A 14,698-nucleotide genomic window follows, 5' to 3' on the forward strand; every position below is an offset into this window, starting at 1 on the left:
CACTCTGCCCTAGCTCTGGATACTTCCCAAATGGCACCCTGTTCCTTACATAGTGCACTACTTTTGACCAGTCCCCATAGGGCTCTAGGGTGCCATTTGGGATGGGATGCATACAGAGCTCAAATCCCTCCAGTTAATACGTCAACATGAACAAAAAAACACTCATCATAGAATTATAGACTTACGTCAGTGACTGGCAGAAAGATTGTTCGTGGCTAATCTTCTTTTTTTAAATGGAGGAGGAAGCACATGTAGCTTCTTCTAGCTATACATTCTCATCCTTAGTACTAAACCATCGTCCTCTTTTTATTATGTCTGTGCCTTTAGAATCCGGTCTTTACCCTTAGCAACACCGTTGTCGTGCAGCATGGGATGTGACATTGACAGCACAAGTTACAGGTTGATAATAGTCTATGGTTGCATCGGACATGGAACCCTTTCCCCTGTAGTGCGCTACTTTTGACCAGGGCCCTGGTCAAAAGTAGTGCACTATATAGGGATAGGGTGCCATTTTGGATGCACCCTATGAGACATGATGGCGAGATGTGCGTTTAAAGAAGGCTTGTTTCCTTTGCATAATAACTAACACACTTGACCCAGTGTTGGAGAGGTTCAGTGCATACTAGTTGCTTATTACATATAAAGTATAGATTAACAAGAAGAAATCAACGTGGAACTAGGAGGTCGTTAGCCCGGGTGCCAGTCTGTTTGCTATGACAATCCCATAAGGATTTTGACAGTGGAAACTGACTGGCACCCAGGCTAGGAGGTTGTAACCCTCAGAGAAGAACCACAACTGTCCTGCAATATCACATACCCAACCAGGAAATAAACCCCACAGTGGGCATGTATGCTGTATCTCCCTGGCTTACATGCCGACCAGACCGTTCGCGTGCATGTTGATCTTGTCCACCCACACCAGACGCGATCAGGACACCCAGGTTGAAATATCAAAACGAACTCTGAACCAAAAATATTAATTTGGGGACAGGTCGAAAGCATGAAACATTTATGCAATTTAGATAGCTAGCTTGCTGTTGCTAGTTAATTTTCCTGGGATATAAACATTGGGTTGTTATTTTACCTGAAATGCACAAGGTTCTCTACTCCGACAATGAATCCACAGATAAAAGGGTAAACCGAGTTAGTTTCTAGTAGTCTCTCCTCTTTCTTTTTCTTTGGACTTTATATGGCGGTTGGCAACTAACTTTAAGGTGCATTACCACTACCAACAGGACTAGAGTGTGGATCTCAGTTCATTTTTCAATCGCCCACGTGGGAATATGCACCTAAAAACCAATAGGAGATAGGAGAGGCGAGACTTGTAGCGCATCAAGCGTCACAAATAGAACCAAGTTCTATTTTAGCGCCTGGCTACGCAGACGCTCGCGAGCAGTGTGAGTGCAATGATTGAATAACATGTATGTGTACATTTATTTTTGCAACGCTCGCACACGCAACGCGGGCGGTGTGGTCAGCATGTTAGGGCCATGAGCTAGAGAAATGATCTAGTGTAGTTATAGGATGGTGTAACGCATGGCTGGGCACAGAGAGGGTAAAGCAGTCAGTTTAATAATAACCTACATGGACAAACAGACTCCCAGAACATCTACACCATCTCACTGATTATATCGTCATCATTCTTCAACCCCTGACCCGCACACAATCACCCTCTCCCTCTGCTGCCCAGCCTCTGTGTGTGTGTGTGTGTGTGTGTGTGTGGTGTGTATGAACACAATCGTGTGTGTAGTTCAGTGCAGCAGGGAGGTTTCTCTCTCTCTTTCAAGAGTTGGGGAGATTTTGATCAGTGGAAGCTGCTGTTAAACAGCCCTAGAGAGGAACAAGGAGGTTTTTTCTTGTGCTGCCGAGTGGAAAACTGAGGTTAACGAGGGAAAGAAAAAAAAAATGAAAAAAAGCTCCACATCAGTATGGAGGAGATACAGTAGCTATGGTCACAAAGGTGCTGACGGACGTTTTGGGATGTTTTGGGCTGCATCCAAAATGGCATCCTATTCCCTTTGTAGTGCACAACTTTTGACCAAAGCTCACACAAAGTAGTGCACTATATTGAAAATAGGGTGCAGACGCATCCTGGATCAACCTTACATTAGTATGGATGGAAGCTTTGGGAATGTAGAACAATAGGCCCCCCCCTGCTGCTCAGTGGGACAGGGGGGAAACATTTGACCGTGACAACCCTGTGTAATAAAAACAGGAAGATATTGTTCGTTGTGAAGTAGATTAAAAACAGACGATGCTGATGATAGGTGTCGGTCTTCTTTCCCGGGAATTTCCCGTAGTGGATGTGTATATAGTTGTGACGTGACCAGTGCATGCTACGACGCACCCAGCCTCATTCCTCAAGTTTTATTGCTCTGAAAACTCAGACTCATACAGGGGCGGTGTTGGGTAAGAGAAGGGGAGGGGGCTGCGGTGGGTGAGGGACACACCATATCTTTAAAGAAGGGTTCCATTGGCATTTATTTCCCCACCCCTTCACTATTGCATTATGGGAGATAGAGTTCTTCTAATGCTACCATCAAGTAGCTCCATTGCTTCTATATATCATCCCTGTAGTTCCTTTAGGTGCCCATGCCAATGCCCGTATGACCGCCCCTGTGTTATCTGTGCGCTAGGAGGTTTTGGTTTTTGAGGGCGGGTCTTTTTTGCCGTTCTGCAGCACAGGTGAATCGGAGGCCTTGGCCATTTTTCTGGGCGAACTCAGCTCGGCGACCACCACCACTTCATGTAGCGACGGCTCCCTGTACATAGCCACTGTAGGGGGGAGGGAAGAGATGTGAGAAAAGGAAAGGTGGAGACAGAATAATATTGAACAGAACAAATCTCTTTTTTCAAATGAGACCGGAGTGCATCATGAAAAGCAAACGTGACAAAATGACAGAGACAACTAATGACCATAATTAACTTCCTACTGTACTGTACTGCACCTTCGATGAGTTTGGGCAGGAAGTGGGCGGCCCCCTTGGTCTTCTTGACCCTGTTGCCCTTCATGACCTGTCCGTCCCGGTTGATGCCGATGTACCAGGCCCTGCCCGACTGGGTCTGCCGGTACAGGATGGACGAGTACGTCACGTAGTAGTTCTCAAACACACTTTCTTTGAACTTGCACTCTGGGGTGAAGTGTTCCTGTGGATTAGAAGACAGACACACACAGATAAAGCATAGGTGAATACATAGTGAATACAAGCGCATGTGTGCATACACACACACACACTCTTTGAAAAAAACTCAAAAGGGTTTTTCGGCTGTCCCCGTAGGAGAACCATTTTTGGGTTTAGAGAGAATCCTTTTTGGTTCCAGGAAGTGCTGTTTTGGGTTCCATGTAGAACCTTCTGTGTAAAGGGTTCTACATTGAACTCAAAAGGGTTCTAGATAGCACCTTTTTTCTAAGCGTGTACATATACACAAACACACACACTCCGGGTCAGTGGAGAAGAATAACAGATTGGAAGTGCTGACCATTTTTTATTCATTACATTATTTATATATTTATTTTCCAATTCCAAAGGCTCAGCTGGGGAATGGCGGGAAATGGAGACCACATTTCATTGTGACAGGGTTAGGAGAGCATCTGTGTCTGCTGTGAGGAAAATGAACACATAACCACACACACACACACACGCCCACACATGGAGGCTATCTGTCTTCTCTCTCTTGTGTCATAACAAACACACGCTCGCTCTCAAACACACACACACAAGCAAAAAATTGACAGAAGGAAGAAAAAAAACATATTTTAACACACGGATGACATTCTGTTTCCAGTAACAACCAGCAATCAACAGAAGTCCTTCCCCCCTTCCCCAGTTCAACCCAGTTCAACTGTCCCATCTATAGTCACCCATATCACCACCACAATCTCTGTCTCTCTCCTCTCTCTGTCTATCTCTCTCTCTCTCTCCCTCTCTCTCTCTCTCTCTCTCTCTCTCTCTCTGTCTCTCTCTCTCTATCTCTCTCTCTCTCTCTCTCTCTCTATATATATCTGTCTCTCTCTCTCTCTCTCTCTCTCTCTCTCTCTCTCTCTCTCTCTCTCTCTCTATCTGTCTCTCTCTCTCTCTCCATCCCACCGTCATTTGGTAACCTTGTTGAGGAGCAAACCCATTTGCAGGATTGATTTGGAGCCTTGATGTGACTGGTGAACAGAAACGCCCTGAATAAGGACTTTACTCTCCCTCTCTTTCTCATCCCTCTCTTTATTTCTTCTTTTCCCGCTCTTTACCTCTCCTACTTCCCTCTTTTTCAGTTTTTTCCCTTCATTATCTTCACTCTCACTCTCCCACTGTCTCCTCCTTTTCCCTCTCTCTTTCCCCCTTTTCTCCCTCTCTCTCTATATCCCCCTTCTCTTTCTCTTTCTCCCCCTTCTTGCTTGCTCTCTTGCTCTCTTGGTCTCTTGCTCTCTCTCTCTTAGTGGCTGGAGAAGTGGGTATAATCTAATTTTGCCATTCTGAAAAATGATATGACAAACAGTCACATAAACTCTGAATGACCTAAAATGATAAATCCCATCCAATTAACTGATTCACTCATTAACTTACTGTTAATAGCAAATCTATCATTCGTTCATGAAATTGTTTGCACTATAAGATCCAGCCCATGCAATCATCCTTAAAACGTGGTGGATTGCCTCCCGAGTGGCGCAGTGGTTTAAGGCATTGCATCGCAGTGCTAGCTGTGCCACTAGAGATCCTGGTTCGAGTCCAGGTTCTGTCGCAGCCGGCCGAGACCGGGAGACCCATGGGGCGGTGCACAATTGACCAGCGTCGTCCGGGTTAGGGGAGGGTTTGGCCGGCAGGGATGTCCTTGTCCCATCGCGCAATAGCGACTCCTGTGGCGGGCCGGGCGCGGTGGACGCTGACACGGTCGACAGGTGTATGGTGTTTCCTCCGACACTTTGGTGCGGCTGGCTTCCGGGTTAAGGGGAATTGTGTCAAGAAGCAGTGCGGCTTCTTATGGAGAAAAAGGGGTAAAAAAAATGATATGTGGTGGTTCTTTTGAGGGAGTTAATACCGCATGCATAGTTGCCCGCACACACACACACACAAACAAACCTTCATAGAGATATCTCCCTGAGCTAACAGTGTGAAGCCACGAGGGACAGTACCCTTCTATAGCAGGTTCTCATACACTCTCAGAAATACACTATATACTTTTTTTTGCATAATATAATATATACTGAGTGTAAAAAACATTAGGAATACCTTCCTATTATTGAGTTGCACCCTCTCAGAACAGCTTGAATTTGTCGGGACATGGACTCTACAAGGTGTCGAAAGCGTTAAACAAGGATGCTGGCCCATGTTGATTCCAATGCTTCCCACAGTTGTGTCAAGTTTGCTGGATGTCCTTTGGGTGGTGGACCATTCTTGATACACACGGGGAACTGTTGAGCGTGCAAAACCAAGCAGTGTTGCAGTTCTTGACACACTCAAACCAGTGTGCCTGGCACTTACTACCATACCCCGTTCAAAGGCACTTAAATATTTTACATTCAACCTCTGAATGGCACACATACACAATCCATTTGTCAGTTGTCTCAAGGCTTAAAAATCCTTCTTTACACAATGTAGTGGCACCTTTCCTTGATTCATCACATCCTAGCTCCTCTCCTCCTTCTCAAATCTCATTGGAGGAGAAGGCCATAAGGGAAGGACCTTAGACCCTCTCCTCCAATACAGTTGAGGCGGAGGCGAGGAGAGAGGATGCAACGAATCGAGGACAGATTCATTGAGAAAGAGCTGATGTGTGGCCCCTGGGAGGACCCAACCAAAACACTGTGAGGCCCCTGAGGGCCCCAGACATGGCAAGGCCCATGCCACCTCATTAAATAAGCAGGAGTCCATTGGGGCGCCTAAACACAGCCAGTCAGTCCCTCTCCCCACCAGGTTCATCAATAAACAAGGCAACAGTAAACATGTTGTCCCCCACGAATGGTGCTGCGCCCCCCTTGGGCCAATCAGTGTAATTTTGAAAACTCTTTGGCAAGACGCATGATTCACCCAAGTTTCATCAAAATTGCGCCAGTGATGTCAGATATTGCGTGGGTCAGTTAGACTCATATCCCTGAGCATGTGTGCCAAATTTCATCACTCTGTCAAACAGATCAAGAGATATAAACATGTGCCTGTTATAGCACCACCGTGTGGTCGATATGAATGTTCTCATATATGTTGAGTCTTGACAGTGTTTGCAACATGTGTAGTAAATTTTGTTACAATACGAATATCCTTGACTGATTTATTAGCATATATGTACCAGACCAAGCCCATGTGAATGTTTATTGGTCCACACCCATGTAATGGTTTATTGCGTTGCGAGACCTTTGTCCATAGGTGCCACATATCAAGTTTTGTGTAGATCGGTCATTCGGTGCCAGAAGAGTAGCGTGTTTTTCACCAATTTCAAAATGGTGGAAAATCCATCATGGCAGACCTTATGCGTCCCAGGGCAATTTCTTTCCTTGTGAGGAGAGTGACCTATGAACCGAATTTCCTGACTAGGTCAAATTGGGTGCGGGGCGTGACCTTTCAATGTTTGCATTTTAAATCTCCTGTTATAGCGCCACCATCTGGCCAATGAGTGTAATTTTGTAAATGCCGGATCTCTATAGCAAAACAAATAATTCAACCAAGTTTCGTGAAGATCGGGCCAGTGCTGTCTGAGATCGTTTGTGGCTAACGTATGTACTAACAGACGGAGATCCACAGTCCCCTCCCCGATTTAATTGTGGGGGACAATAAGAACCACACTGCCCTCTGAGCTGCCATTGGGGAATTAATTCATGGAGGGAGGGATGGGAAGACTAAAACAGAGAATGTTAAAAAGTGTCCGGCACCCTTCGGTATCCGAAGGCCTAAAATGAAGGGAATGAAGGAAAGGAAGAATCATAAAAATTACCCTTCACTTCAAAAAGGAATGATTGTGTTGAAATGAATGAACCCAAAGCTGCATCTCTTAGCCTAGGACTAGGAGGGAAGGAGACTTGTATCATGTCGCGTGCCCGGCCCAAACTCTCCATCACACACAGACATATTAAAACTTCTTATGGCTGCAGGCAGTATTGAGTATTGAGTAGTATTGGCAGTATTGAGTAGCTTGGATGAAAAGGTGCCCAGAGTAAACTGCCTGCTCCTCAGTCCCAGTTGTTAATATATGCATATTATTATTGGTATTGGATAGAAAAGACTCTGAAGTTTCTAAAACTGTTTGAATGATGTCTGTGAGTATAACAGAACTCATATGGCAGGCAAAAACCTGAGAAAAAAATCCAACCAGGAAGTGGGAAATCTGAGGTTTGTAGGTTTCCAACTCATCGCCTATCGAATATACAGTGGAATATGGGTCAGTTGCACTTTCTACGGCTTCCACTAGATGTCAACAGTCTTTAGAACCTTGTCTGATGCTTCTACTGTGAAGTGGGGCCGAAGGAGAGGGGATTGAGTAAGGTCTGCCATGACCTGAACATGCGCTGACCATGCGCGTTCATGTGAGAGCGAGCTCTGTTCCATCGCACTTCTGAAGACAATGGAATTCTCCGGTTGGAACATTATTGAAGATTTATGTAAAAAACATCCTTAAGATTGATTCAATACATCGTTTGTCATGTTTCTACTGACTGTTACGGAACTTTTTGACATTTCGTCTGCTTTTAGTGAACACGCTTCCTGACTTTGGATTTGTTGACTCTTGTTGTTGACTCTTCTTGTTGTTGACTATTTTGCGGGTAACTGTATGGCTCGCTTTTGTGGCTGAACGCTGTTCTCAGATGATTGAATATGGTGCTTTTGCCGTGAAGCTTTTTTGAAATCTGACACAGAGGTTGCATTAAGAACAAGTTTATCTTTAATTATATGTAAAACATGTATCTTTCATCAGAGTTTATGATGAGTATTTCTGTTATTTGATGTGGCTCTCTGCAATTTCTCCGGATATTTTGGAGGCATTTCTGAACATGGCGCCAATGTAAACTAAGGTTTTTGGATATAAATATGAACTTTATCGAACAAAACATATATGTATTGTGTAACATGAAGTCCTATGAGGATCATCAAAGGTTAGTGATACATTTTATCTCTATTTCTGCTTTTTGTGACTCCTGTCTTTGGCTGGAAAAATAGCTGTGTTTTTCTGTGATTTTGCGGTGACCTAACATAATCGTTTGTGGTGCTTTCGCTGTAAAGCCTTTTTGAAATCGGACACTGTGGTGGGATTAACAAGAACTGTATCTTTAAAATGGTGTGAATTACTTGTATGCTTGAGGAATTTTAATTATGAAATTTCTGTTGTTTGAATTTGGCGCCCTGCACTTTCACTGGCTGTTGTCATATCGATCCCGTTTTGCAGCCCTAAGAAGTTTAACACAGGCAGGCATGCTTACACACACATGCACACAAGTGCGCATGGATACACACACACACACACACACACACACACACACACACACACACACACACACACACACACACACACACACACACACACACACTTTCTTTCTTTCTTTCTTTCTTTCTTTCTTTCCTTCCTCTAGGCTATTCTCATTGGTAGCCCCCTCGAATCCTTCTCTTTGTTCTGGTCCTCCACTCTGTCTACCCCGTTTCTATTGTTGAATTTTTTTATTACAGGTTAAGATTGATTTCATACTAACTTATAAATGGGTGCTGTCTCTATCTTTAGATCAGTGGTCCCCAAACTGTGGTGCGCGCCTCCAAGGGGGGGCTTAGTCCGCTTTAGTCCGCTTCAAACTTTCTCTTGAAAGTTGTAACAGTAGAATGCAGAAGGTGCGAAATTGGGTAGTGCATCATCAGTTCCTCTTGTCATGTTAGTCATTGAATACCTTAGATAGCTATTTATAACTTGTCAGAAATGTCCAGATCAACGAGCCCATGTCAGTTTATTTATCACTCAAATATCATAAAAACACATTAGACATGGCAAAATGTATAGAATTGCAAGAAAAATTGCTTTAAAACTACAAAATGTTCTTTGCACCCCATGACAAAATGTGTAGAATTGCAGGAAATATGCTTTAAACCTGCAAAATTCTCTCCACCAACAAGAGAGGTGTGAACAGTTTGTGTCATGAACAGTGCTTGTGCCCATAGAAATAGATGTGGTGGGTGCGTGCATTCAGGGGAGGCGGGGGATGTTCCCCGATGCTGGAAGGGAGTGTCCCGAGTTAAAAGTCAATTGTTAGTCACTCTCTAACAAACCAGTGAACTCCTTTTATAATGACAGTGGTCAGAATGTTAGTTTAGTAGTCCTTCTTTCTTGTATTAATATGCTGAATCTAGTGAGTTGAAAACACATGCTATAACCTGAGAAGAGTTTACCCTCTCCGAGTAGGACTGATCTAGTATCAGGCGGCCCTGTTCATTTAATATTATTCATTATGATGCAAAAGGCAAAACTGATCCCAGATCACTTGGCGACATCACCAGGCAGTATTAGTTAATAGACCAATAACAAAGAGAGTTTGCCCACATCTCTGCCAATAACATTAGGTTTCAGGTTACATGTCCCCCTCCAATTAGGCACCTCACTCAAACCATTCCCAGATAGTCCAAGCAAAATTCTTGCTTAAGAAATAGCTTTTTGCTAAGAAGCAATTTAGAATTTTTGTTTTAAATTAAAACAATCACAGTAAGGTACTTAATGATTCAATCTAAGGATAGCAGAGTCATACATTGAAAAGCATATAGTCAAAAAAGAAATCAATGGACGTTTGTTTTAAAGTGTCTGTCTTACTGTATATCTGAGACATACACGAAAGATCAGGAAATGTTTTAGATTTAGTTTTGACCCATATTTAACACATTTTCTTAGGCACTAAACTACTTCCATACATTTTTTTAAACTGATACCGGGCTACCTTCAGACGAGTCTTGTGAGGATTGTGGGGCGTCCTACAGCAAAACAGCAAAAGACTCTCACCTTTCCATAGAGGGGTCATATTAGTGTGTAGCCCAAACTGTTCGGACGCTACAGACAGAAGTTGGCAGATCGTTTTCGTGAGAAGACCGATTCTTGAGATCTCTCGTGGTCTGACAAACACCGCTGTAGCTCATCCACCTTCCACCACAGATGCAGAAGGCTGAGCCCATACCATTTTTTTTGCTAAAACAGATTTTGATGGGGATTTTTTTATTATGCAAATTCGATGTATGCCAGATGTGGACATCAACTCTAAGGGGTTAATTGTTACCCAGAAATTATTTAATGTTGAGATAAAAAAATAAACCGGCCACTAGGGGCAACAGTGAGCGCTGTTACCTTTAAGTAGGCCTCTGGTTTAGCTAGGGAATGGTTAAGTTAAGGGCCTTGTGGATGGGGATGGTGGATTGCTTGTAAGCATCTGCCTCTGGTTCCAAAGGTTGCATGTTTGGATCTAGCAATAGAAAGTTGTTTTTAGAATGTATGTTTTAAATCCTTAACCCTTACCTTAACCATTCGGAGTTAATGCCTAACCTTAAGAACTTGGAGTTAATGGCTAAACTTAACCTTGAAACGATACAGAGAAGTAACCAAACACTTTGAAAGTGTTTGGAACGACTTTGAAATTTTGCGTTTGATACTGACGTGAGACTGTGAGAGCTTGTTGGCATTGGACCTTTTATGAATGTGGCCTTGTACAGTCATGGCCAAAAGTTTTGAGAATGACACACAAATTAATTTTCACAAAGTCTGCTGCCTCGGTGTCTTTAGATATTTTTGTCAGATGTTACTATGGAATACTGAAGTATAATCACAAGAATTTCATAAGTGTCAAAGGCTTTTATTGACAATTACATGAAGTTGATGCAAAGAGTCAATATTTGCACTGTTGACCCTTCTTTTTCAAGACCTCTGCAATCCGCCCTGGCATGCTGTCAATTAACTTCTGGGCCACATCCTGACTGATGGCAGCCCATTCTTGCATAATCAATGCTTGGAGTTTGTCAGAATTTGTGTTTTTTTTGTTTGTCCACCCACCTCCTGAGGATTGACCACAAGTTCTCAATGAGATTAAGGTCTGGGGAGTTTCCTGGCCATGGAGCCAAAATATTGATGTTTTGTTCCCCGAGTCACTTAGTGCTCCATCATGCTGCAAAAGGCATTGTTCGTCACCAAACTGTTCCTGTATGGTTGGGAGAACTTGCTCTCGGAGGATGTTTTGGTACCATTCTTTATTCATGGCTGTTAATTCAAGCTTTTTCCCGGATGCCCCAAACAATCGGAAAGGGGATTCATCAGAGAAAATGACTTTACCCCAGTCCTCAGCAGTCAAATCCCTGTATATTAGTCTGTCCCTGATGTTTTTTCTGGAGAGAAGTGGCTTCTGTGCTGCCCTTATTGACACCAGGCCATCCTCCAAAAGTCTTCACCTCACTGTGCTTGCAGATGCACTCACACCTGCCTGCTGCCATTCCTGAGCAAGCTCTGTACTGGTGGTGACCCGATCCCGCAGCTGAATCAACTTTAGGAGACGGTCCTGGTGCTTGCTGGACTTTCTTGGGTGCCCTGAAGCCTTCTTCACAACAATTGAACCGCTCTCCTTGAAGTTCTTGATGATCAGATAAACGGTTATTTTAGGTGCAATCTTACTGTCAGGAATATCCTTGCCTGTGATGCCCTTTTTGTACAAAGCAATGATGACGGCACGTGTTTCCTTGCAGGTAACCATGGTTGACAGAGGAAGAACAATGATTCCAAGCACCATCTTCCTTTTGAAGATTCCAGTCTGTTATTCGAACTCAGTCAGCATGACAGAGTGATCTCCAGCCTTGTCCTCGTCAACACTCACACCTGTGTTAACGAGAGAATCACTGACATGATGTCAGCTGGTCCTTTTGTGGCAGGGCTGAAATGCAGTGGAAATGTCGTTTTGGGACTTTTGCAGGGCAAAGAGGGACTTTGCAATTAATTGCAATTCATCTGATCACTCTTCATAACATTCTGGAGTATATGCAAATTGCCATCATACAAACTGAGGCAGCAGACTTTGTGAAAATTAATATTTGTGTAATTCTCAAAACTTTTGGCCACGACTACTATAAGCACTAATGCAAATCCACTTCTCTCCAGCAGGGGCTGCTCAAACACACACAATATTAATATAAAGACCTCTCCTCTCTTACCACTTACCCAAACCTCAGACCTACCACCGCCTGGGCCCTTTTAAAGCGCGCTAAAGCCCATTTAATTTACAGACCCACGTAACAAATCCATGTGTGGGTTTTTTAGCTGACTCAGTCTCTCCTGTTGCATGTTGGGGGATTTGAGGCAGATTTGTTATGAGCACATCCTCTCACTCCACATTACATAAGTTAATCAGGAACAGAGGAGATGGGGATGGGGGGAATAGAGGGATAGGGGGAGAGAGGGAAAGAAACAAAGGGAAAGAAGGGGTGTGATGGAAAGGTGCCATAGAGAGAGGAGGAGAGGGAGATGTACACAGACTCATGGACAGGGCATAGACACAGAGACAGACAGAGGGACAGAGGTAAATTAAATCACATGTTTTATTGGTCATGTACATGTGCGGGTGTAGCAACATTATGGAGTTTCTAGCTCTGACAGTGCAATAATATCTAACAAGTAATATCTAACAATTTCACGACATATACCCAATACACACAAATCTAAGTAAAGCAATGGAAGTAAGAATATATAAATATATGGACGAGCATTGTCAGAGCGGCATATACTAAGATAGAATAGTATAGAACACAGTATATACATATGAGATGAATAATGCAAGACATGTTAACATTATTAAAGTGACTAGTGTTCCATTTATTAAAGTGGCCATTGATTTGTAAGTCTATGTATAAAGGCAGCAGCCTCTATGTGCTAGTGATGGCTGTTTAACAGTCTGATGGCCTTGAGATAGAAGCTGTTTTTCAGTCTCTCGGCCCCAGCTTTGATGCACCTGTACTGACCTCGCCTTCTGGATGATAGCGGGGTGAATCAAATCAATTCAAATTGTATTTGTCACATGCCCCGAATACAACAAGTGTAGACCTTACAGTGAAATGCTTACTTACAGTAAAGCCCTTAACCAACAATGCAGTTTTAAGAAAAATGCCTAAAAAGAGAAATAAAAGTAACAAATAATTAAAGAGCAACAGTAAAATAGCAATAGCGAGGCTATATATACAGGGGGTACGGAATAATGGTGGTTTAGAGTTTTTCCCCCTATGTTTTCACATTTAACATGCTGGTAGAAAGGAGTTCAAATGCATTTAAGTTTCCCTGCATTAAAGTCCCCGGCCACTAGGAGTGCCGCCTCTGGATGAGCATTTTCCTGTTTGCTTATGGCCGTATACAGCTCATTGAGTGCGGTCTTAGTGCCAGCATCGGTTTGTGGTGGAAAATAAACAGCTTCGAAGAATATAGATGAAAACTCTCTCGGTAGATTGTCATGAGATACTCTACCTCAGGCGAGCAACACCTTGAGACTTCCTTAGATATCGTGTACCAGCTGTTGTTTACAAATGTACATAGACAGCCACCCCTTGTCTTACCAGAGGCTGCTGTTCTATCCTGCCGATGAAGTGTATAACCCGCCAGCAGTATGTTATTCATGTCGTTGTTCAGCCACTACTCGGTGAAACCTAAGATATTACTGTTTTTAATGTCCCGTTGGTAGGATACACGTGCTTGTAGTTCGTCCACTTTATTTTCCAGTGATTGTACGTTGGCCAATAGTAGATTAGTCAGATTAGCCACTCTTCGCCGGATCCTCACAAGGCACCCCAATCTCCTTCCGTGATACCTCCTTCTCTTTCTCCTGCGAATGACGGGGATGAGGGCCTGTTTGGGTGTCTGGAGTAAATCCCTCTCGTCCGACTCATTAAAGAAGAATTCTTTATCCAGTTCAAGGTGTGTAATTGCTGTCCTGATGTCCAGAAGCTATTTCCGGTCTTAAGAGACGGTAACAGCAACATTATGTACAATACGAAAAAACAAACAAAATAGCACGGTTGATCAAGAGCCCATAAAATGTCAGCCACCCCTCCATCTTAACACACACAGGCAGTGGCTTGAGTGTTGTCCTTGGCATTCCTGTGACATCGGGTGCTGTAGGTGTCCTGGAGGACTGGTAGTTTGTCCCCGGGGATGCGTTGGGCAGACCACACCACCCTCTGGATAGCCATGCGGTTGCGGGTGGTGCTTTGCCGTACCAAGCGGTGACACATCCCGACAGGATGCTCTCAATTGTGCATCTGTAAAAGTTTGTGAGGGTTTTAGGTACCATTACAAAATTATTTAGCCTCCTGAGGTTGAAGAGGTGCTGTTGTGACTTCTTCATCACACTGTCTGTGTGGGTGGACCATTTCAGTTTGTCATTGATATGTACGCCAAGGAACTTGAAGCTTTCCACCTTCTCCACTGTGGTCTCATCATCCCGTGGCTAGGGGGGTGCTCCCTCTGCTGTTTCCTGAAGTCCACAATCATCTCCTTTGTTTTATTGACGTTGAGTGAAGGGTTGTTTACCTGACACCACACTCCAAGTGCCCTCACCTCCTCCCTGTAGGCTGTCTCGTCATTGTTGGTAATCAAGCCTACTACTGTTGTGTCGTCTGCAAACTTGATGATTGAGTTGGAGGCATGCTTGGCCACACAGTCATGGGTGAACAGGGAGTATAAGGTGAATGCACCAATTTGTAAGTCGCTCTGGATAAGAGCGTCTGCTAAATGA

At 43.7% G+C, this 14,698-nt stretch overlaps 1 protein-coding gene across 1 annotated transcript in view; it reads right to left on the reverse strand.

The window, feature by feature from the left end:
• Positions 1-285: 285 nt before the first annotated feature.
• The window catches only part of LOC129865452 (fibroblast growth factor 11-like), a 129,437-nt gene continuing 115,024 nt past the window's right edge, over positions 286-14,698 (reverse strand). Inside the window, exons 5-6 of the mRNA XM_055938263.1 lie at positions 2,949-3,147; positions 286-2,775 (exon numbers count right to left, since the gene is read on the reverse strand). Coding sequence (XP_055794238.1) covers positions 2,633-2,775; positions 2,949-3,147 — 342 coding nt within the window. The 3' untranslated portion in view covers positions 286-2,632. The remainder of the gene's footprint in view (positions 2,776-2,948; positions 3,148-14,698) is intronic.

Source organism: Salvelinus fontinalis, chromosome 11, assembly GCF_029448725.1.
Source record: "Salvelinus fontinalis isolate EN_2023a chromosome 11, ASM2944872v1, whole genome shotgun sequence".
Lineage (NCBI taxonomy): Eukaryota > Metazoa > Chordata > Actinopteri > Salmoniformes > Salmonidae > Salvelinus > Salvelinus fontinalis.